This window comes from Aulonocara sp. 'chitande type north' Nkhata Bay, linkage group LG15, assembly GCF_057382095.1.
Source record: "Aulonocara sp. 'chitande type north' Nkhata Bay isolate Kocher_YH1m ecotype deep benthic linkage group LG15, A_spYH_male_GT1.1, whole genome shotgun sequence".
NCBI lineage: Eukaryota > Metazoa > Chordata > Actinopteri > Cichliformes > Cichlidae > Aulonocara > Aulonocara sp. 'chitande type north' Nkhata Bay.
The window spans coordinates 17,614,732-17,636,868 of record NC_141358.1 but is presented as its reverse complement, the minus strand read 5'-3'; the positions used below and the strand labels follow the sequence as shown (position 1 = coordinate 17,636,868).

Sequence of the window (22,137 nt, the reverse complement as noted above, 5' to 3'; positions counted from 1 at the left end):
TTTCCATTAAGGGTCCTGAATCTGAGACAGACACGCAGGCACCAGAAAAGTCAGCTCAGCTCTGACCTTAGGACCCCTCAGGGTACAGCGCCATTCCCCGACATCTAAACCACCATTCAGTATCATCGCACAACTATCTGTTAAACTCATAGCTCTGAAGCCTGTCAAATTACACATAAGTGTATGTCTATTAAGCATCAATTAGATAAATTAGACTCATAAGAAGAGCCAAAAGAGCTTCTCTGTGTCTGAGAATAGGAGATAAGCATGACTACTTCTATGTCAAAAGATGCATGTGTATGCTATCACAAGAAGCAGCAGAGGTGGGGGTAGAGGTGACTTTTGCTATGAAATTCTCCCTTTCCCTTGATCTTTGGCTAGAATGTCTTATAAGTCTGTCCTCTAAATGTCTATCAAAGGCAGGATGTTACATTCCTGACAGATGAAAATTGGAAGGGTAAGGAAACATCACATCTTATTTAGATACAGACAATGAAAGGCAAAGATCACAGCGCATGTATGAATAAACCACATGGATGAAATAGACTGCAATAGTGCAGTACCAAAGAAAGCTGAGACATTTGCAACCTGACCAGAAGAACTAATTTATAGAAATGATTCATATGTAAGTCTCTTCGTGCAGATCTCTCCTTAGGTATATCTGACGTTTCTGCAAATCTGAGCTCCTTCCCATGCTTCATAAATCTCTCAATAAATTTTCTTATTTAGTATAAAAAGTATAACAGCTGTTTATATTAGATGATTCGACCAAAGAATTTTTTTGTAAATAACTGCCTTGGAGGTTTAAAGTGTGAAGCTGACATCTGTTTACACCGAGAAGCCGAAAATAAGGAACAGTCTTGCGCTGTTCATTATCCACTATTAATGGCTTATTATAATAGCAAAATATTGGTATTTCTTAGAGAGCATCTGTGCTACTTATATGTAAGAACAGCAGCTAAAATAGCTGCTCAACATCCCTTCTACACTTCAACCAGGAACACAGAGCGTGTTAGCTGGCCATCTTAAACAAAACTGAACAGTTGTGCGTGGTCTGGCGGGGAAGAGTTACTTTAAAGAAATTGCATCATTTCATACTGGTTTATATGTTTTCTATATGTCACTCCCACTTCCCACACTTCTGTTTGGTTGAGCCTCAATCAATCAAGCCTAGACCTGATGCTTGGTGCACTAAAAAATGCCCAAATATGCTAAATAAATTATATAATACCTTATTACATAGTTCTTCTGAACTGAATGGCAATGAAAACAATGTGTCAGTTCAGGTGTGCTGCAGCAACACCTTGAAATGCCTCGGGCATCTCTGGAGTGAATACGTCGGCTCCTAGCGGATAGATCCGGAACTGCAGCAAACTGAGGCTCATAATCTGTGAAGCTCAAGTCACACCAAATATACTCTGATATCTAGCTTTCATCTGTTTAAGCAGAGGTTAAAAAAAAAAAAGTGGTTCATTGTGTAATTTTTATAGTATTTTTTAAAGTTAATACACCACAGTATTAGTATGAGAAATATAACAAGTTTATATAAAAAGTTCAAAGCAGAAGTAAGTCTGAAAACAGACTTGTTTTTTCTACTGTGAATGTTAGAAACACGTCGCTATAAATGTGTCACGTCGCTGTAGCTGTGCCTGTGAGGGCTGATGGATGGACGCTGAGATGAAACACTGGACTATTAAGACTCTGAAGGCAACGCAGTGAAGTTGGTCCCGCAGTGGAAAATGCGCTCTCTCTCTCTCTCTCTCTCTCTCTCTCTCCTAAGAGGATAAGGTCGTCCCTTTTTCTCCCCTCACCGTGATTGGACGAGGCTACTTCTTAGGAATGGCATCAAACTATTTAAATAGCACTTTGTCCCCCCTTCGGCTTAAAAAGCTGTATTTTAGCGGCTGACACCGGAGGGAGAAATTTCTATATAACAAAAACTAAAATACAATAATTTCTTTTTGTCATTATTTTCCTTCTTTTCGCAGTGGAACTTTATAAATATATGTATACATAAAAACAACTCGTCACAAATTCATGCTTGGGGATTAATTGTTGGATTTCTCCAGATTTTTCCGGATTTTATTACTTTGGACCTGCTGCTTTAAGCAGGTAAGTGGTAAATATTCTGAGTGTTTTTGCAGCAGCGTCAGCCATCGCTCTTTGGGCAGCTGTATTTTAGGTGTATACCTGCTGCAGGCTGACTCTTTCTGACAATATCATTAATGCTTTAAATTAAAATGGAACTGCTGTGTTTTTGTGGTTATTTGTCACAGACCGCAGATCACCATGAAGCTGCCGGGGATATTTTTGTTATTGATGCTTTGGACCTGCGAGGCTGCGAGAGTCGCAGGTGAGTTTGTCTCAGTTTGAACTGGTTAAAACTTGTCAGTATGATTCTTGTGGAAGATAAGGGGAAAGAAAGCTTGTGTTTGTTTTTTGTGTTTGTTTTTAATTTAACCTCCTCTTCCATGGCATGCAATTTTGATTTCTCTTTGATATTTGGGCATATTGGTACCCAAACAATGTAAAAACAAAGAATTACCAGATTTTTTGTTTTACCTGATTTTTGTTTCTAAGAAACATGAGAGCCACTTATGAGGATATTCGTTTAAATTTTCGATAGAACAGTAGCAGTATAATGTCTTCGTAAGTGGATATCAGGCCCTTGTAGAGCAAAATTTAATATTTTGGTCTAAATAACCCAAAATGTGATGCCCACATATGTGGACGCCAGGTCCTAGGAGGTTAAAAAAAAGAATATAAAGGAGCTGGTATGGCTTTAAAAACGTTTTGCAGTACTCTAAAAGTGAAAACAATAGAAATCCAGCGCCTCACAAAGGCTGACTCCTTATTGTTATTCACCCGCAGAGAGTCGAGACGACAATAGCGTGTATGACTTGTTTGAGCTCGTCAAAGTCCCCAGCAAGAACCACGGGGTGACCCTGGTGAAAGGAGACGACCCGTACAGCCCCGCCTACAAGATCCTCAACCCGGACCTGATCCCCCCGGTCCCCGAGAACTCGTTTAGGGACCTGATCGATTCCATCCATGCCGAGCGGGGTTTCCTCCTACTGCTCAACTTTAAGCAGTTCAGACGCACCAGGGGAAGCCTCCTGACTGTGGAGAAGAAGGATGGATCCGGACCCGTGTTTGAGGTCGTCTCAAACGGCAAAGCGAACACCTTGGACATTGTTTTCTCCACCGAGAACAAGCAGCAGGTGGTTTCCATCGAAGATGTGGGTTTGGCTACGGGTCAGTGGAAAAATATCACGCTGTTCGTGCAGGAGGACTGGGCAAAGCTGTACGTGGGATGCGATGAGGTGAACACCGCCGAACTGGATGCGCCAATTCAGAGCATCCTGACGCAGGAGACTCCGGCCAGCGCGCAGCTCAGGGTTGGCAAGGGAGCCGTGAAGGACAAGTTCACGGTGAGAGCTGAGAGAATGGAGCAGCATATGTCAGGAAGGAATTTCTTTTTAAATACTTTGAGTGTGATGAACTTTTCGAATTGTGTACCGGTGCTTAAACTGCACACTCATACTTGCAGGGGGTCCTACAAAACGTGCGGTTTGTGTTTGGAACGACTCTGGAAGCTATTCTGCGCAACAAAGGATGCCAAAGCGGTGAGTACTCAAAGTGTTTACCAATCACTCATCTGCTCCGTGCACTCTCAAGTGCGAGCAATTCCTTATCAAAGAAATCTGCGTGTACTCCGTTTGTCTGCTGATTTCTGTACCAAACACTGCCCGAGAAGCTGTTTACGAGATGCCAAAAAGGAATGCCAGTTTACAAATATCTCAGAGCTCTGTGGTCTCACAGTATGTTCTCCAGCCTATGCAGAATGAACTAATTACTTTTTTGCATAATTTACTGCTGCGGGGCATTATGCTCGACCTTATTAATTAATATATTACCATTGAAATAGTATACTGATTCACAGCAGTATTTTTCTTTCAGCCATGACTGACACCATGGTCCTGAGGAACCTCAATGGCTCCTCGGCCATCAGAACTGAGTACAGTGGCCATAAGACTAAAGGTAGGCATTGCTGCATCTGATGCACTCAGTCTGCAAACTTTTCTAAACTATATGAGAATTAAATAATTTTAATCTGAAATAAAAATTAAGTATGTTTTTCTCACTGTTGTGTATTCTGGTGAAGACCTGCAGATGGTGTGTGGCTTCTCCTGTGAGGACCTGCTCAGTATGTTTAAAGAGCTGAAGGGTCTTGGTGTGGTGGTCAAGGAGCTGTCCACTGAACTCCGCAAGCTGGTAAGGAGCAAACCCAGAAGACAGTGTAGAAGAACCTAAGTGACGTCTGCCTCTTTGCTGGTTATCTGTTTGCCTGTGTGTACGTCAGATGTGTGTACAGTTGTCTGTATTTTAATCAAAGGAGATACTGAGCTCTTAAATATTTGTAAAGCTCTGCACTGTGAATGAAACTTGAGAAGGCATCTGACAGAAAATCATCTGTAATTTCAGCAAATCAGTATCAGAAAAACTGCAAATGGTTTTTACTGTGTAGTTTTACTGTTTATTACTCTGTACATCATATAATTCTTTCCTCTGTGCTGACGCTGAATTTGCTTACCTCCTGCATTTCTTCAGAATTGTATCTCTGTTACTTTGTGAATTTTAAAAGGGGCTTCACATTTTTTCTCTTTTAACAACCAAGCTAACAACTCATTATCATAAGTCTATTTTTCTTGTTTCTCTTTTCCTCAGACGGATGAAAACAAGCTTATTAAATCCCACATTGGAATTCACAGTGGTGTCTGTATCCACAATGGCATCGTTCGCAAGAACAGAGACGAGTGGACCGTGGATGACTGCACCGAGTGCACTTGTCAGGTGAGATCTCCACAGCACTCCCACCAGTGTACTTAAACACACGTGTGAGGAGGACTTACTCAATGCTCTGACTTCTCTTTACATGTACACACACACAAGCACGCACACTGTGATGACAGCCCACAATGGGCAGACACACTTAACCACAACACAACTGATCTGGTCAGTAATTAGTAAGTAGTGTGGCGACTGGGCAGGAGGCCAACAGTCTTTATTGTTGTAATGACAGGTCTGCTGTCAGAAGTTCAACTTGACTGTGGCCTTGAGGGGCTTGAGGGACTTAAGTGATCCGTTGCCCATAATTAAGAACAAGACCTTGGCTTTGACAAGTGGACAAGAGGATGTAGATGTAAAATACTTGGGAGGAAATCTTCCTGCATTTCACCAGTGGGTTCATTTGCTTATTTCTCCCTGTGCAGATAGACTACTTCTTCCAGGTTCCGCTTTTTTCCCTGTCAGTGATCAGTTCCTGGAGGGAGAACATTAGCATGCATAGTCAAAAGGCAGTTCTTATGCCTGAGTCATTCATAGTGAACCCTCACAGGTTGTGCTGGCAGGCTGGCTTTACTTGTTCGGGGCTCTGTGCCCAGTCCGGCTCCATGCTGAAACCCATATCCATTATTAGGACTTTGGCCTCTTTCCCACCCTCCCCTGACCTAGTCGGCAGGTGTTGGCTGCAGGGGTCCCCGTTCTCAGCCAGAACTCTTGCTTCTCACTCATTCTTCCATGATTAAACTCACATGACCAATAGAGAATTTAATGAGATGGTTGCACGTACATGGGCGAGGCCTCGATTAAAAACATATCTTCAAACATGCACTAATTTAAATGGATTTAAACAACCCCACAAACTCCACATTAGTGACGCCGTTGTGAAGGGTCCAGTGTTTCAAATTCCATTCAAGCACTGGGACTTGACCGAGTGCCTGGACTGAGTTTGGAGGAAAATTGCAGCAAAACTTGAGTGATATCCAAATATTTAAAAATGAATTTGATCTCTGTGCTTTTGCAGAACTCTGCTACTGTGTGTCGCAAGATCTCCTGCCCCCTGATCCCCTGTGCTAATGCTACTGTTCCCGATGGAGAGTGCTGCCCACGCTGTGGAACACGTAAGCATTTCTAATCTACGATCTCCAACACATTTTATTATGACCTGCATAGCTATACAAAGACACACTGTAATTAAAATAATTATAGGTATGCAAACCTGCACTATAAATGTTACATTAATGGTCCACATAGTGTAAAGTGTATGACATTTCAGCTAACACTGTACCATTCCCTGAGCGAGCTGTTTCTATTTTATTTGCCATATAAAACAAAAAACCACAAATATTTCCCTTGATGTATTGATGTAAAGCTTTCTCTTCATTAGAAAAAATGCTAGTTTTAAAGATGATTTAACTGCATTAGTATGAAAGGGTGCTTATGTGTTTGGAACATTGGCGCTTTGTGCTCTAAAACATCTTTGAATCTTTAAGTTGAAATGGCTGCAATTTGCCAAATTGGTTAAAGGGGAATGGAAAATTGGTTTTCTGTTTAGTGAAGCCATCTTTTACATGAGGGGAGGTGGCATGTTCTTCATACCTTGGCAGACTTGGCTGCGATGCTTCCCTAAAAGTAAACATTGGGAGCCGCATTCATCCCGGCCTCAGCCACTTGCTGAAGTCATTACAGACCCAGGGTCATGTTTTCAAAAGCTGTTTCCTCTTTGGAAAACATAAGCCAGTGGGGCATCCCTGTCCATCCTGAGGACAGGAGGCCTTTCTATTTCTCCAGTTAGTCCTCTACGTATGCTCACAACAGCTGTGTCTCCCAGTTAAATCCAGACCATTAGTCCACTGCTTTTAGAGCTTCCCCTCCTCATTTAAGGTTAGGGGCTGTTTGCGAGGGGGTGCTGCTTCGCTGCAATAGCTCTTTTATTGTCTCCCTCTTCGCCTCCTTCTCATATTCTCTCCCTCTCCCTCCTGCTCAGCGAGCGACTATGCAGAGGACGGCTGGTCGCCGTGGTCTGAATGGACCCATTGTTCCGTGTCATGTGGGCGTGGCATCCAGCAGCGTGGGCGCTCTTGCGACCGTATCAATAACAACTGTGAGGGCACCTCTGTGCAAACCCGAGACTGTTACCTCCAGGAGTGTGACAAGCGCTGTGAGTTAACTTAACCAACAACAAGAACAGACAGAAAATATGTGTGACTTTTTTATGATTTGATGTCACCGTGGTTCAACTTTTTGGCTCTTGATAACTGATCTCTGACCTTGTCTTGTGGCCTTTAGTCAAGCAGGACGGCAGCTGGAGCCACTGGTCACCATGGTCATCATGCTCGGTCACCTGTGGTGCTGGTGTCATCACCCGAATCCGCCTCTGCAACTCCCCAACTCCTCAGCTAGGAGGCAAGGACTGTGTTGGAGAAGGCCGGCAAACTGAAACGTGTACAAAGTCCCCGTGTCCCAGTAAGTTTCTTCATACTACAGTTGGATTTTGCTACTGTGTAAAGCAAGAGAAGACGTTGATCATGCTTTCTTCATGTCTTCATCAGTCAATGGCAACTGGGGTCCCTGGTCTCCCTGGGATTCATGCAGTCTCACCTGCGGAGGTGGTCAACAGACTCGGAAACGCCTGTGCAATAATCCTGCACCACAGTACGGCGGTAAAGAGTGCGTCGGTGAAGCCAAGGACATCCAGAGGTGCAACAAGACCCCCTGCCCAATCGGTGAGGCATTTTATCATTTAAAGGAGTTCCACATATTCCATGTATTTGGTATTTTTTATTATTCATGTTTTTAAAATTTAGTCTTTACAGCATTATTGTTGGCATCCACTTCAATGTAGGTTTTATTTATTGAAGTTTTTTTTTAAAATATACGTAAGTGTACCATCTCAATGAGATCATAACTGGAAGATTAGGATTACTAAGATTAAAAGCAGGTTACATATGAAGGATTTTGATGACTGCATTGCTGTGTTCAGATGGATGTCTGTCCAACCCTTGCTTTGCTGGTGCCAAGTGCACAAGTTTTCCCGATGGTTCCTGGAAGTGTGGGAAGTGCCCAGCAGGATACACTGGCAATGGGATCAAGTGTAAAGATATTGATGAGGTAAAACGTCTTTAGCTGTTGTTCAATGATTAAAGCAGCTACAGTCATATATTAGAATTCAGGCAACATCGTAACCATAACTGTGATTCTTTTTTTATCCTGAAAACAGTGCAAAGAGGTTCCTGATGCGTGCTTTGAGTTTAATGGGGTGCACCGCTGCGAGAACACCGTTCCAGGCTACAACTGTTTGCCCTGCCCAACTCGTTACTCAGGACCCCAGCCGTTTGGCCATGGTGTGGAGCAGGCCGCCGCTAATAAGCAGGCAAGCAGATTCCTGTTTGAAGCCAAAAACAGAGCAAGAGAGACAACTTTTATTAAACAAATACTGATAACAGGGAGAGGTCATACTAATGTGTTGTGATGAATATGTGCCTTTCTAAGGAGAGAATGTCATGAATTTAAACTATGCAGAGCTCGTCTCACCACTGATATTCATCTCATCTTCAATCTACAGGTGTGCTCACCCCGTAATCCCTGCCTCGATGGAAGCCATGACTGTAACAAAAATGCCCGCTGTAACTATCTTGGACACTTTGCTGACCCCATGTTTCGATGTGAGTGCAAACCTGGTTATGCTGGCAATGGCCATATCTGCGGAGAGGACACAGATCTGGATGGGTGGCCCAATTCAGATTTGGTGTGTGTTGAAAACGCCACCTACCACTGCAAAAAAGTACGTAGTAGCAAAGCAGCTGCAAAGAAATGTCAATGTTTTTGCAGAGTTAAAGTGAAAATATCTAAATATTGCTTATAATGGCTGAGACTGACTCTGTTGTTGTTCATTCAGGACAACTGTCCCAACCTCCCGAACTCAGGGCAAGAAGATTATGATAAGGATGGCATTGGAGATGCTTGTGACAATGATGATGACAATGATGGTATTCCTGATGATAGGGTAAGTAAACATTTCCAGACAGGAAATAAGATTGTACAAGGAATAAGTGTGAAACGGTGCCTGTGCACATCTTTTTGCATTCATCACGTTGTCTAATAAGAGGACAGGTGGAGATGGGGGTAGGGTAGAGGAGGGTGGCGCTCAAAAGAAAAACAAATGTTTCTCCCAAGGCTGAGCCAAAACCTCAAATTCCAATGCTGAGGTTCTGAAGGAGCTGCGCTGTGTGCTGCTAATCCCAACATTTGATGCAGGAGAGAGCCTACAAATAAAGCTGCTTTTCATCCTGCATCACCCCCTCCCTGTAAATGGGCAGGGAGGGAGTTGGAAATTACAACCGCAGCACCTTAAAAACTGTCATTGACTCTTTCTCTAACACTGCGTTTTTCTCTTTTTCAAACAGGACAACTGTCCTTTTGTGTACAATCCCAGGCAGTATGACTATGACCGTGATGATGTGGGTGACGGCTGCGACAACTGCCCCTACAATAGCAACCCAGACCAGACAGACACCGACAGCAACGGAGAGGGAGATGCCTGCGCAGTGGACATTGATGGAGATGGTGAGACCTGCAAACAAAAAATAATCAGCATAACTCTTAGACAATACTTTTATATTTTCTGCTTTTGTGCTGCCTTTTCATCTAATTTATTTCCGTTTATGCCAGGCATACTGAATGAGAAGGACAACTGTCCCTATGTGTACAATGTTGACCAGAGAGACACAGATCTGGATGGAGTGGGAGACATGTGTGATAACTGCCCACTAGAACATAATCCTGATCAGGTGTGTAAAAGCAAACACACGCATTGCTGTTACCCATTTGCTTCAGTCTTACCCGGCAACAATAATCCACATTCATCTCCCGGGCTCTCTTTTATATCTCCCTTTCAGTCAAAGCAGGCTTCAGTAGTTGCTGAAGCATTATCATGGCATGTAAAAGGTGGAGTAAATCCTGTATGCAGCTGAAGGGCACATTAGTTCAGTAAGGCGTGGTGGGGGGCTAGGGCTACACTGAGAAAGAGGAATGTGTTAAACAACAGGAATTAGGAGAAGAATAAGGGAAGGAGGGGAAGTCTAAACTGATGTGCTTTTTAAAGAGTGAAGCGCACAATTAAAGGCCAAAAGAGACATGTTCAGACATGAATGCAGCTGTTATTTGGTGGTGTATAGAGTACAAGTAAGCTAATACTCAATTTTCCCCATAAACCAGATCTAACTAGGATGTTTAAACACTCTAATTTTGCAGTTGGATTCAGATGATGACCGCGTGGGAGACAAGTGCGACAGCAACCAGGACATTGATGAGGATGGACACCAGAACAACCTGGACAACTGCCCGTATATTCCCAACGCCAATCAGGCTGACCATGACAAGGACGGCAAAGGTGACGCCTGTGACCATGATGACGACAATGATGGCATCCCTGATGAAAAAGACAACTGCAGGCTGGCGTTCAATCCTGATCAGCTGGACTCTGATGGTGAGCAAAGTTGGACATGGATACATCTAAGCAGTTTTATGCTGGAACACATATATCTATACACCCTGGGTATTATTATTATTATTATTATTAAATAATTTGGATTATGTATTTTTCAGGTGATGGCCGTGGAGATGCTTGCAAAGATGACTTTGATCAGGACAATGTGCCTGACATCTATGACGTGTGTCCCGAGAACTTTGACATCAGTGAGACAGACTTCCGCAAGTTCCAGATGGTTCCTTTGGATCCAAAAGGCACCTCCCAGATTGATCCTAACTGGGTCGTCCGCCACCAGGGCAAAGAGCTGGTTCAAACTGTTAACTGTGACCCTGGCATTGCTGTTGGTAAGTACCAACGATTTCTCTGGACCAAATGTGTAACTTTGCAAAGACTAATAGGAAAGTTTCTTTTTTCTATTCAATTCTTGTCGTGACACCCTTTCAACCTGTTTTTGTTCAGGCTACCATGAGTTCAATGCAGTGGACTTCAGTGGGACTTTCTTCATCAACACTGACAGGGATGATGACTATGCCGGCTTTGTGTTTGGCTACCAGTCCAGTTCCAGGTTCTATGTGGTGATGTGGAAGCAAATCACACAGACCTACTGGTCACATAAGCCAACTAAGGCACAAGGTTACTCTGGCCTGTCCATCAAAGTGGTTAATTCCACCACCGGCCCAGGAGAGCACCTCAGAAATGCCCTCTGGCACACAGGCAACACCCCAGGACAGGTACATTGGACTTCTGTTCTTTCATGGACAATTGAAACATTTATTTTTGATAATCAAACCTAAATAAAATAGAAAAACTCATGTCTTTTATTTATTTTTTTCACACGCTTTAGGTTCGCACTCTCTGGCATGACCCAAAGAACGTTGGATGGAAAGACTTCACTGCCTACAGATGGCATCTGATCCATAGGCCGAGAACAGGACACATTCGGTGGGCAGAAAATAATTTTGAGTCTGTAGGTAGTTACCCTTCATGAGTTTGGCATTCAAATGTCTAATTTTTCCTTGATTTCCACAGAGTTGTCATGTATGAGGGTAAGAAGATCATGGCTGATTCTGGTAGCATCTATGACAAGACGTATGCAGGTGGAAGGCTAGGTCTTTTTGTCTTTTCACAAGAGATGGTATACTTCTCAGACCTCAAGTATGAATGCAGAGGTAAGTTTTATTTGAAAACCACTAAAGTTGACATTGTTCTATTAAAATGGACTCTAGAATTAAAGACATTAAACAAACCCTCTGCAATCTCTTCATGTTATGTCTCTTCCTTTTGACAGATGCATAAATGTACGGCGCAGGAAGCTCTGAGGAATGCACCTTTTTGTATAAAGTATGAACTTCTATATTCTCATGCAAAGTCCAGGGACCGATTTATTGCCGCAACTCTTTATTTTTGGGCATGCTCACTCAGACTGGGCGAAGGGCATATGGTTAGCCTCAGGGTAACTTGAAGCCGGTTTGGAAAGAAAACCAACCAGCTGAATGCCATTTGAGGATCAGAGAGCCCCTTCTCCACCACCATCCTTAACATCTATAAGAGCAGGGAGAGGTGAAAAAAAACCCAACAAAGCCTGTAGGTCACCAACACCTTTCTATCCCCGCTCTGCCTGCTTTACCCGCTCTCTGAAAGACCTCATTCATCTCTGTACAGGAATGGCTCCTCATAAACAACTATGCACTTCCAAGTCTTTACGTCTCTCTCTCTCTCTTTCTGTCTCACCTCTTCAGCCTTTTCTGCCTCACTTTCTAGATGGACTTCCCAAAGAAATAAAGAAGAATATTTCCTTTGCCTTACCAGTCTGACCAGGATGTAGATCCTGGAAATACAACTTATGAGGACTCAAAAAATGAAGATGACATTTTGTAGGAATTTTTGTTGTTAATGATTTAAGAAAACTGTTGAGAGGGGAGCAAGTTAGAAATAAGGGGAATATGATGCTGTGGATAAATGTTTGCATGCATGTACAGAATGTATGTGGAAGACTAACCATGAATGGAACAAGAAAGTTCTTAAATCTTCTACCCTAAAATCTCTAGGGTAGAAGAACTATGAACTGTGTTTGTCTCAATTTGAATACTTCCAAGAGCAGAGTTCCAAGTAGCACAGTATGTACACTGCATACTTACGTAATGCATGAATTCCGGCAAAGTTGTCTCAAACTGAACATGCTAAAACATGTTCCTAATATAAAAAAAACAGTTGCTTTTGATGAGTTAGCTAACATGTTTTGTAAAAATTTGCGACTTCTTGAGCCTTTGGTGATTCTTTTAATACAGAATTACTCAACAGTGAAGATTACAGTTCAATTTAACATACCTAAACACCAGACAAATCCATAACATGCACTGTTTGGTGTAAGCTAGAAAAAAACCCTGCTACTGTTAGCTAGCTAGCTGGAATTGGAGCTAGCTAGTGGGTGAGAAATGTACAGCATTTCATATTGATCTTCTGACTGTTTTGAGTATCCTATCTGGGTACTTGTGCTCTTCATGATGCCATATGTGAGCGTTTTGTCACACTTGCCTTATGGAAGTATGCAATGCAAGACAGCACTGGTTTATGTTAACTATCATTTACATACAGGTATTGTTGGTTTTTTTGATGTCATCTGGTTGTCTTAACAACTCTCAGGATTAGATGGAGATAATTATATTTTACAAAAAGTTGCTTGAGTCTATAACCACATAGTCAAAATTTCTTCCAAAATACTCCCTATATCAGATCCTAACTGTAGAAATCGAAGAGATTTAGCCCCCTCAACTTTTGGGGGAATTTGCTATGAAATAATGTAAATACATCTAATTTATTGATTTTTGCCTACAGTGTAGGCAGTAAACAAAATTTTTGTACTTTGAAAAAGTAAAAGTATCCTTCCAATCACAGTGAAAATTGACCCCAAATCAGGTACGCTTAGATACAGGATGCATAACATTGTCGTTGTCTTTTATCTCCAGAATTCGTTACTCTTCAGACAGGGCTATTTAGCATGAAGTGTATCTGATCCGTGTGCCTTTTCTTCAGAGAGAGATGAAAAACAAAGGAGATCGTTGATGTACAATTATTACCTCATTGCTGTTGTATAATTTGATCAAACAAAAACATAAGTACTTCTTCGTATTCCTTTGAAATGATTGACATCTTAGTGCTACTGTAGCATGAGCTGTAAATAATATAACATGACATAGCTACAAATACAGCAGAGCTCCCAATCCCATGATTTACTACAGTGAAAATTATAAGAAGGTGGGATATTTCTTTTTTTTTTTTTTGTATTTTGCTTTATCACGTATGTCCAATGCGGTTTTTAGCAGATAAATTATTGTCCTGTTTGTCTTAGTGGTTTGTGAGACGCTGATTTTGTGTGTGTGTGTGTGTGTGTGTGTGTGTGTGTGTGTGCGCGTGCGCGCGTGTGTTTGTAGAAATTTGCTATTTAAATAATTTATCAGGATTTGCTGCCTTATTAAAGGGCACATGTCCATCTGTATAAATGGTTTGCACACTGACGTGAGGATGTTATGTTCTTTATTGTTTTTATCTTTTTTGTTATTGTGTATCAATGTTACCAATATTTTTGTACAATTAGTTTTGCTTGTCTGTAAACATTTTCATAGTTGTACAAAGCAAAATGCTGTTTTTATTCATCACAACTATTTTGTTATGTATTTTAAGACAATAAATAGTTGTTAACATTCTCATTACTTTATTGTTTTTCATGCCATCTAGCATTGATCAATCCACGATTTATGGAGAACAGTGACTCTCACCAACAAAATCCATCAAAAACGCAAGTAGATTTGATCAGATCTATAGATTCAGCGCACAGCAATCAAAATTACTCACAGTCAAATGTTTCCCCTACTTTCTCAGAAGCACAGATAGACTTGTACATTCCGTCATCTCGATGATAAAGGCCTCATGAGGAATGTGGCGCAGGTGTCTCCTCCTTAGTTTGATCTGTGTGACCTCTTTTGCAATATGCAAATATTAGGTTGACACAAACCTTGACATTGACTGAAAGGCATTATATACGTGTGTGCTGAATTTGTTATATTGTTGTTATTTTGTAACTGCCGATTTCTGAAAACCTGAGCCCCCCCAAAAAAACAAAAAAACAAACTAAGACCAGGAGTAAAAGGACACCAGGATGTTAGAAATAAAAGGGCATTTAAAAGAATGCTACCTGAATGCCAGTTCAAAAAAATAAGCTCTTTTTGAACTTTTGTAGTTGATTGAGCTTGTAGATCATGGATCAGAGGGCAAAGAGTTTCAAGGTGTAGGGCAACATCTGCAAAGGCTCTGACACCTTTAGTTTTTAGACTTAAGGATGGATAACCAGCACTGAATAGAAGACCTCAGAGTTCTGGTGACATATGGCTGCAAAAGCTTGCTAATGCATGCATCCTAAAAATGAAAACATACAGGTAATTTTTCATGTGCACTTTACAGTTCAGATTCACTCAGGTGAAATACAACAAGAGCTCAGTGACTTCTAATGACTGCTGTCATGCAGAGTGATGCATTCTGACTTAGACTTTCTGCTGATGTTTGAGTTCCTGTGACTTAGGCCGTTGAGCCACAGTGGCTGCATAAGACATATGCAGAATAAGACAGACCAGACATAGTTGTGTTTAGATATGATTATGGAGATCATTTTATGGCAAACAGAATGACTCTTTATTCTGTTGCAGTCAAATGGAGAGAAGCAAATATAAATTAACTGGTTACATTTCCCTTAAAACAAAAGGAAGCTGATTATGAACTCCTTTTTGTTAACTTAGACAGGCCAGTATTGTAATAATCCATAATAACCTAATGTGGCAATATTAAAGACCAGACATCCTAATACTGGCTGCATTTTTCACAGGTCTCTGTCAGCTGCCTACAAACACCCACATGTTTACTTTACAGCCTATTTTAGGCTGTACATCCTGCACATTTCAGGATGTGAGAGTTAACACATACCAGTTTACAGAAAACTGTAAATTCTGTCTTAATGTCTTACCACTAATATCTTCCTTTAAACCATGAATAAATTATATCACATCTCTTACTTGGGGAAACTGATAAGATAGGCAGTACAATCATGTATTGGTTTGTTACCTCACAGAAAAAAAAGAGTCACTAATGACTTCTTTCTGTGTGGAGTTTTGTGTTTCTTCCATTTTAGCTTCACCCTCCAAAAAAATCCCACAAACGTTGGATTCACTGATGTTTCTAAAACTGGATGTGACGTAGTTAAAGCATTTGAAGTAGACACATATCAATGTCTGGGTTAGCCCGCTTAGCTATTTGAGGTTTACTTTGTTAACTGGTAATTATGGTGTGTTTCAGGTCATTTTTAAGATAAGATAAGATAAGATAACCTTTATTAGTCCCACACGTGGGAAATTTGTTTTGTCACAGCAGGAAGTGGACAGTGCAAAAGTTATGAGGCAAAAATTAGAATACAATAAGAATAAATACAGTACACAACTGTACAGAATAGAATAAAATACTATATACAGTAGAATACAATAAAATAAATATACAATAAGATAAAAATAGAATACAAATACAAATACTATATACAACTGAGTAAAATACAACGATGACAGAAAGGATTATTGCACTTAGTATTATTGCATATGTATGGATGTGTGTGCTTGATCAGTTAAAGTCTTTATTATGGAGTCTGACAGCAGTGTGTCATGAACCGAAGTTCCGAGCGCAGGCAGGACCCAGTAGCAGAACACACACACTAGGGTAGGAGCGAATAAAGAAAGTAATTTTTATTGCAACTAAAGGTGTCCCGTGAGGGTAGCCAGAAAAACAACGTATGAAACCAGAAGAAACCGAGGGACCGCACAGGGAACGCCGAGAGCGGGGCTGTGAGAGGCTGTAAAACAAAAAGAGAGACAGATTACTGGGGTGCGGAAAAAAGGCAGCATACGAGGGAAGGTGGAGTGTGCGTCTCACGGTGATAGCCGGGCCGAGTGAACCAGAGGGGGGTGGAGCTCCAAAAGGGGTCGAGACGGCGAAGCTGAATGTGAACCAAATCTCAGGCGGACAGGTGGACAGGTGGACAGGCAGGTGGCTCGAAAACAAAAACACGCCGAGTTGTGATCGCTGAGAGGCGACTACGGACTGGCGTGGAGCAGCAGGTAGGGCAGGATTAAATAGTCCACCTGGTGATCGCCTGGGATGGGATGCAGGTGTGGGGTTAGCAGCCACGCTCGTGGGCGTGGACATCCCAGCAGCACCCCGGACGCCGGGCCGCGGACCATGACACAGTGGGGAGGAAAGACCTGCGAAATCTCTCCGTCCCACACCGTGGGTGCCGCAGTCTCCCACTGAAGGAGCTGCTCAGTGCTGTCACAGTCTGCTGCATGGGGGATGACAGCTTAGCCGCCGTTCTCCTGTCACTCACCACCTCCACTGGGTCCAGAGGGCATCCTAGAACAGAGCTGGCCCTTCGGATCACCCTGTTCAGTCTCTTCCTGTCCCCAGCAGAGATGCTGCCGCCCCAGCAGACCACGCCATAAAAGATAGCAGAAGCCACAACAGAGTCATAGAATTTCTTCAGGAGTGGGCCCTCCACTCCAAACGACCTGAGTCTCCGCAGCAGGTACAGCCTGCTCTGCCCTTTCCTGTAGAGGGAGAAATGTGAGCGTAATGTATAAAAAGTTGTGTTACAAATTATTTTCTCTGGGGAGTAATTAAGTAACATAATGCATTATTCTTAAGAACAGTAAGAAGTAATGTGTAATGCATTACTTTTTTCAATAACAACCCCAACACTGAACACAAATAAGACGAGAAATACCTTCAACATGCGTAAACATTTGGCCACACTGCACACATACAATTTGCACAAATGTAATGACTTTGATATGCTGCTTAGAGATGGTGTCTGTGAAGGTTCTCAGTCATCCAGGTCATCGTAGTCTAAGGAGCTTGGAAGAAAAAGCTTCTGGACTTCTTTAAGTTGCTTGAAGTTGAAACGGAGATGGTTCCTATAATCCGATAATTTCCTTGATTCCTTTTCATACTCCCGCACCAGTTGAAGGGTGTTCCTCCCAAAATGTACGGCAATATGTCTGTGAAGGTTCTCAGTCATCCAGGTCAGATCAGTCATTCAAGTAACTTAAAGAAGTCCAGAAGCTTTTTCTTCTAAGCTCCTTAGACCTTAGAGATGGTGGTGACTCTCCAAGTGGAGCCAGTGAGACAGTCAATAAGAAATCTAATTGATAAGTCATTTATCAATTCCCATTCTTTTTGATTTGCTTTGGTGTTTGTTCTAACATGATTTCTGCAAACCCTGCTTTTGAACGAATATCCATCCATCCATCTATCCATCCAATAAAGTACCTTTAGACTGTTTTGTCTTAATTTCTAATGAGTCAAGAGTACTCTTCATTATGCTTATTTTTTAATGAAGAAATTTTTATTTCTTTATATATATAAAACAAAAACTCCAGGATAAGAAGTGGTAAATAAATTTCAGATGAAGTTTTTTAAAGGAAAGAGGAAGCACACAGCAATGGGACCTGGACTGAACTCTAATCCAAGCCACTGCATTGAGCCTTGCACCATATGGTTACCTGCTTGACTAGAGCTGAGCATACACCCTTGTCCTTGCATTGGCATGCTGATGTGAGTTATGCTTTGTTTTTGCAGTCTTTTATGAGGTTCCTTAGGGACGGGTCAAGGTTTTTTTTTCCAGAACTCCGAAGTTTGAATTTACATGTTGTCCTTTTGTTTGTGTTGAAAACTTTTCTAAAGCTCAAACTCATGTATTTATAGTAATCGTAAATCCGGGTTAGCTATGAAAGCTGGGATTGGTGGACCGGAACCTATCCCAGCTGTCATACGGTGAGAGGCAGGGTACACCTTAGTTAGGTTGACAGTCTATCGCAGGGCTAACACTGTGAGATGCACAAGCATTCACACTCACATCCATGATTTAGAATCATCAGTGAACCTAAAGTGGGTGTCTTGGTCAGAGATTAATCAAATAGCTCTTGTTAGACTTAAATGAGCTGACGATCTGCAAGTGCTAAAAATTTCCCAGACAGACCAGAACTTAACTGGTAGTCCTGCAATTGCAAACCAGTTCAGTCATTAGTTGCCACCCACTCTCCTCAAATAATGACAGGCCAAAGCTGTATCCCTCAATTTGCTCACAGACCTTTAATGTGTGAGCAAAAAGTAGTGAATAATATGCTGATGAATGGAACAAAGGGCATCCACCCTGAAGTTAAAAATGCTTTTCTTTAGCTGATGTAATTCATCCACCTAATTGGAGAGACTGCACCGCATTTGCACAACTGCCACAGCTAGCCTCAAACCTCAAACCTGAAATGTTACATTTGATCTGACCTCACTCGTCCTCCTTCTGTCATTCAACACCTCTCTGCTTCCTGCTGCTGTGTACAGAGGTGTTGGAGTGTTATTTTAAGATGGAGGACCCCCCACTGAATACCGTGGTATTTCCCCACCATCCACCTCCTTAAGTACAGGAGCTGCAGGACGCCACCTGTGCATACAGTATTCGAGACTCAAATAGGAAGAAAATAACATGATCTCGAACAATAAAGGCTCAGTGAAAAATAGCTCTGGGATGTGGTTTAGTCAAAGCATTTTCTTGCCATTATAGTTACGTGGGTGTGGAGGGTGGGATCAAAATAAAACCCCAATGACACCTGCACTCTACTATTTGTGAGAACAAAAATAGCTGCAGGCACCATATCTGGTTACCCAAAGGTTTCTAATTTATAATCATATGAGTCAAAGAGGCGCAAAAAATACTGAAAATGTCTTGCAGTGTAGTTTTACGAATGATAACACTAATTAATATATTACACAAATTGTCTTTGGTCAATAACCACATACTTGAATGTAGTCTATCTTTGTTTTAAAAGATTTGCAAACACCTTTATAAGATAAACCGCTGAAGCTCAAATGGTTCCACTCTCTGTAATACCAGCGTGGAAGTGTCAGACAGCTGGATGTCACATGAGGGGTCATTTTATAATAACACACTCTGGGACACTCAGTGGAACAGCCAGGATTTTCTGATCTTTGTGTTTTCCAAATCAGAGGCTCTGCAGCAACTCAAAACCACAACTCTACAAAAGTTTTATGAGAACTAAAACAATCATGGCATCAGTCAACCAAAGAAGTTCTTTTTATTAGGTCAGACTTAGTGACATAACTGCCGTGTAATCACATAAACACTTTGGCTACGTTTCTATAATTCCTCTCTGTAAGCCCTCATAAAGTAATTCCCCATAGAGAACAATGCGCTTCCTGTGATTTTTGGCAGACATGATGGGATTCCTGGCTAGGATGTGCTCTGACCTCTGACCCCTGAGCTGACTGCACCTGGTGAACTTAAACATGCAGCAAATATTTTGATGGAAAAAAGGTGACCTTCATCATCTTTTGACGCACGTCAACAGGTTTAAAAAAATCCATAATTAGATGACGGTTAATTAAATATAAGTTGCAACTGAAAAACTATAAGGGGGAAATTTTAGTTCATTTTCATACCATCCATCATAATTTTACATTTTTTAAGTCACTGTTCAGCACGCGTGACCACATTTGTTCCTCCTCTGTCACATCTGTGTGGTGTGTTTTGTACATTACTGCTGTTTATTTTTCCCCGTTGTCATCTGGTCACATGTAAAGCAGAGAAGCAGCAAAAAGGCTGAATGCTCCAAAACAGACAAGGACCATGTTGGCAAAGACGGCTACGTGACCAGAATTCCATTCTGGATGAAATTCATCTTTGCTTCCTATTTTATTACTTTGAGAGCCATGCCAGAGGCCTGCTTTTACTCCGCAGCATGGAAACACTAAGCACATCTTCTCCTTGACTAATATACAAGTGCTCCACTATCCAGCTTAACCACAATGCAACAATCTCTTTTCAAGAGCGAGTCATCTTTGAAGATTTTCACAATTTAGAACAGATTTTCTTGTCCCTGCACTGGAATATTTCCTTTCTTTTATTGATTATTTGTAATGAGCAACCTTAAATGTATTCACAAATGTTCTTTTCCTCCAACATCCCACTGACTAATCACACTATGGGAGTTTTATATCAACATTTTCTTGCATTTCTAAAGTTCAACTACTTTATCGTTGAACTCAGAAGTGGAAAATACTCTGATCAGATATGACTTATGAGGCAACTAGCTATCTAGCTTCTGAGCAGTTGCTAGGGTGTAAAGAAAAGTGTGTTTACATTTTTCCTCTTGATCTAATAATGACAGAAAGGTGTTCAGCAGTTTTCAACAGTTATCAGCTGTTTACATGTTTAGCTAACTGAACATTAGTAACTTCGATAAGGATTTCAAAGGCTCAGATTCAGTGAGGTGTTTTGTTTTTATACTTGATTCATTCCCCGAGAGACAGAGGGTGTTTTTTTCATTTCATCAAAAGGGAAAACTGAGTCATCAAAACATCACTGATACAAAAGGAATCAGTCTTACCAACCTGTTGCAGCTCTTACTGACTGCATGTTTTGACAATGCACCTCTAGATTACAGCAAACAACTAAGACATGGTACAGTACTCATTATGCTAATGCCATGATCCCTTTCATGCCTGTGAAAAATTAGAGTATTCTTTTTTGTTATACTTGTATGATAATGTGAAGGTGAATGCCCTCTACAGACAACAGTAGATAGGAAAAGTCCCAGACACTATTAGTTTGCTATTCATTTACTGAACTGGCAGGAGATGAGAGAAGGTGGGCAGACTGAAGGAAGAAGCACTGGCTTTTAATTTCCTGAAGGGAGCACGCCCTGCTACTGCTCTACAGCTTATGTTTATCCGATGGCCTGTAATTCCTCCTGGCCTTGGCCTTGTGTGGAGTTACAGACTCGCTGCTTCAAACACACCGTCACTGCCACAGCAAAGACACTGTGTGCCCATATGGTACACCTCCACTATCTGTACCAGTATGACACAGCTGCACATTAGCATCACTGTACAGTCGCATGTTTAAGAGTTAAAGAGAAAATATACAACAAACACACAGAGCAGCTGCAGAGGTTTAAAGCACTTCAAAAGTGGAAGTTTTGCTTATATTTCTTTTAGTTTTTATTAAATAACGTTTGCTTTTAACCTTTTTTGAACTTTTACAGTTTTTTCTTTACATATTCAGGTCATTTAAATTATTGGCCACCACCAAATATGTGATAACACGGGATCTAAAACTACAAGACCAAACCCAATCATTAACTATGCTTGCATATAAATAATCATTTGGAGAGGATAGAGGCAACACAATGTGTTTCTTGCTTTTTCTTTGACACAGCCTCCATCTCGCTAACAAACCACAAAAACAACACTGCACACATAGCTAACTAATCTGTGCTGTTGCTCGCTTCTCTCTTCTCACGCTCGCTGAACAGACTAAAGGCACAGAGGCGGGCCTGCAGCCAGAGAGCAAACCTTGTGCTTGCAGAGCGGCACTGACAATGTTTCTCTTCAAAAAAATTGAGCGAGACATCTGATTTGGGTCCAGCTGTAATGCAAAGAAATTCAGGCAAGTGCAAGATTAATTTAACGTTTGTGAAACCTTGACAGAAAAATTCAGTTGTTGCGAAATGTGTTTTATTTTCACTCAACGGGAACAAAGTTGACTGTAGAGTAAAGACGTGTTTGAATTCATAACTTTAAGCACTTAAGAAATGACCAGGCTACAGTTTCAGTGAAACATTTTATTAAATTTCACATTGAATCGTGTGCATTGTAGTGAGGGAATAAGTATTTGTTTATAATACATACCATCCAGTAAA

The 22,137-nt window shown here is 41.4% G+C and overlaps 1 protein-coding gene across 1 annotated transcript; it reads left to right on the top strand.

The window, feature by feature from the left end:
* Nucleotides 1–1,898: 1,898 nt before the first annotated feature.
* thbs1b (thrombospondin 1b) lies at nt 1,899–14,043 on the top strand. The gene is made up of 23 exons (XM_086264715.1): nt 1,899–2,112; nt 2,277–2,353; nt 2,872–3,431; nt 3,551–3,626; nt 3,961–4,041; nt 4,166–4,275; nt 4,729–4,854; nt 5,867–5,963; nt 6,830–7,003; nt 7,132–7,308; nt 7,395–7,568; nt 7,826–7,953; nt 8,063–8,215; nt 8,408–8,626; nt 8,741–8,848; nt 9,249–9,408; nt 9,514–9,632; nt 10,096–10,330; nt 10,450–10,677; nt 10,793–11,064; nt 11,178–11,275; nt 11,363–11,502; nt 11,622–14,043. The coding sequence occupies exons 2-23, from the start codon at nt 2,290–2,292 to the stop codon at nt 11,627–11,629; spliced, it is 3,507 nt and encodes a 1,168-aa protein (XP_086120841.1). The 5' UTR covers nt 1,899–2,112; nt 2,277–2,289; the 3' UTR covers nt 11,630–14,043.
* The last annotated feature ends 8,094 nt before the right edge of the window (nt 14,044–22,137 follow it).

Bases quoted from the DNA above. Each gene is read 5' to 3' on its own strand.
- thbs1b (XM_086264715.1), top strand. From the start codon at position 2,290: ATGAAGCTGCCGGGGATATTTTTGTTATTGATGCTTTGGACCTGCGAG. The intron at 4,276-4,728 runs GTAAGGAGCAAA...TCTTTTCCTCAG, and splicing joins CCACTGAACTCCGCAAGCTG to ACGGATGAAAACAAGCTTAT. The intron at 4,855-5,866 runs GTGAGATCTCCA...GTGCTTTTGCAG, and splicing joins GCACCGAGTGCACTTGTCAG to AACTCTGCTACTGTGTGTCG.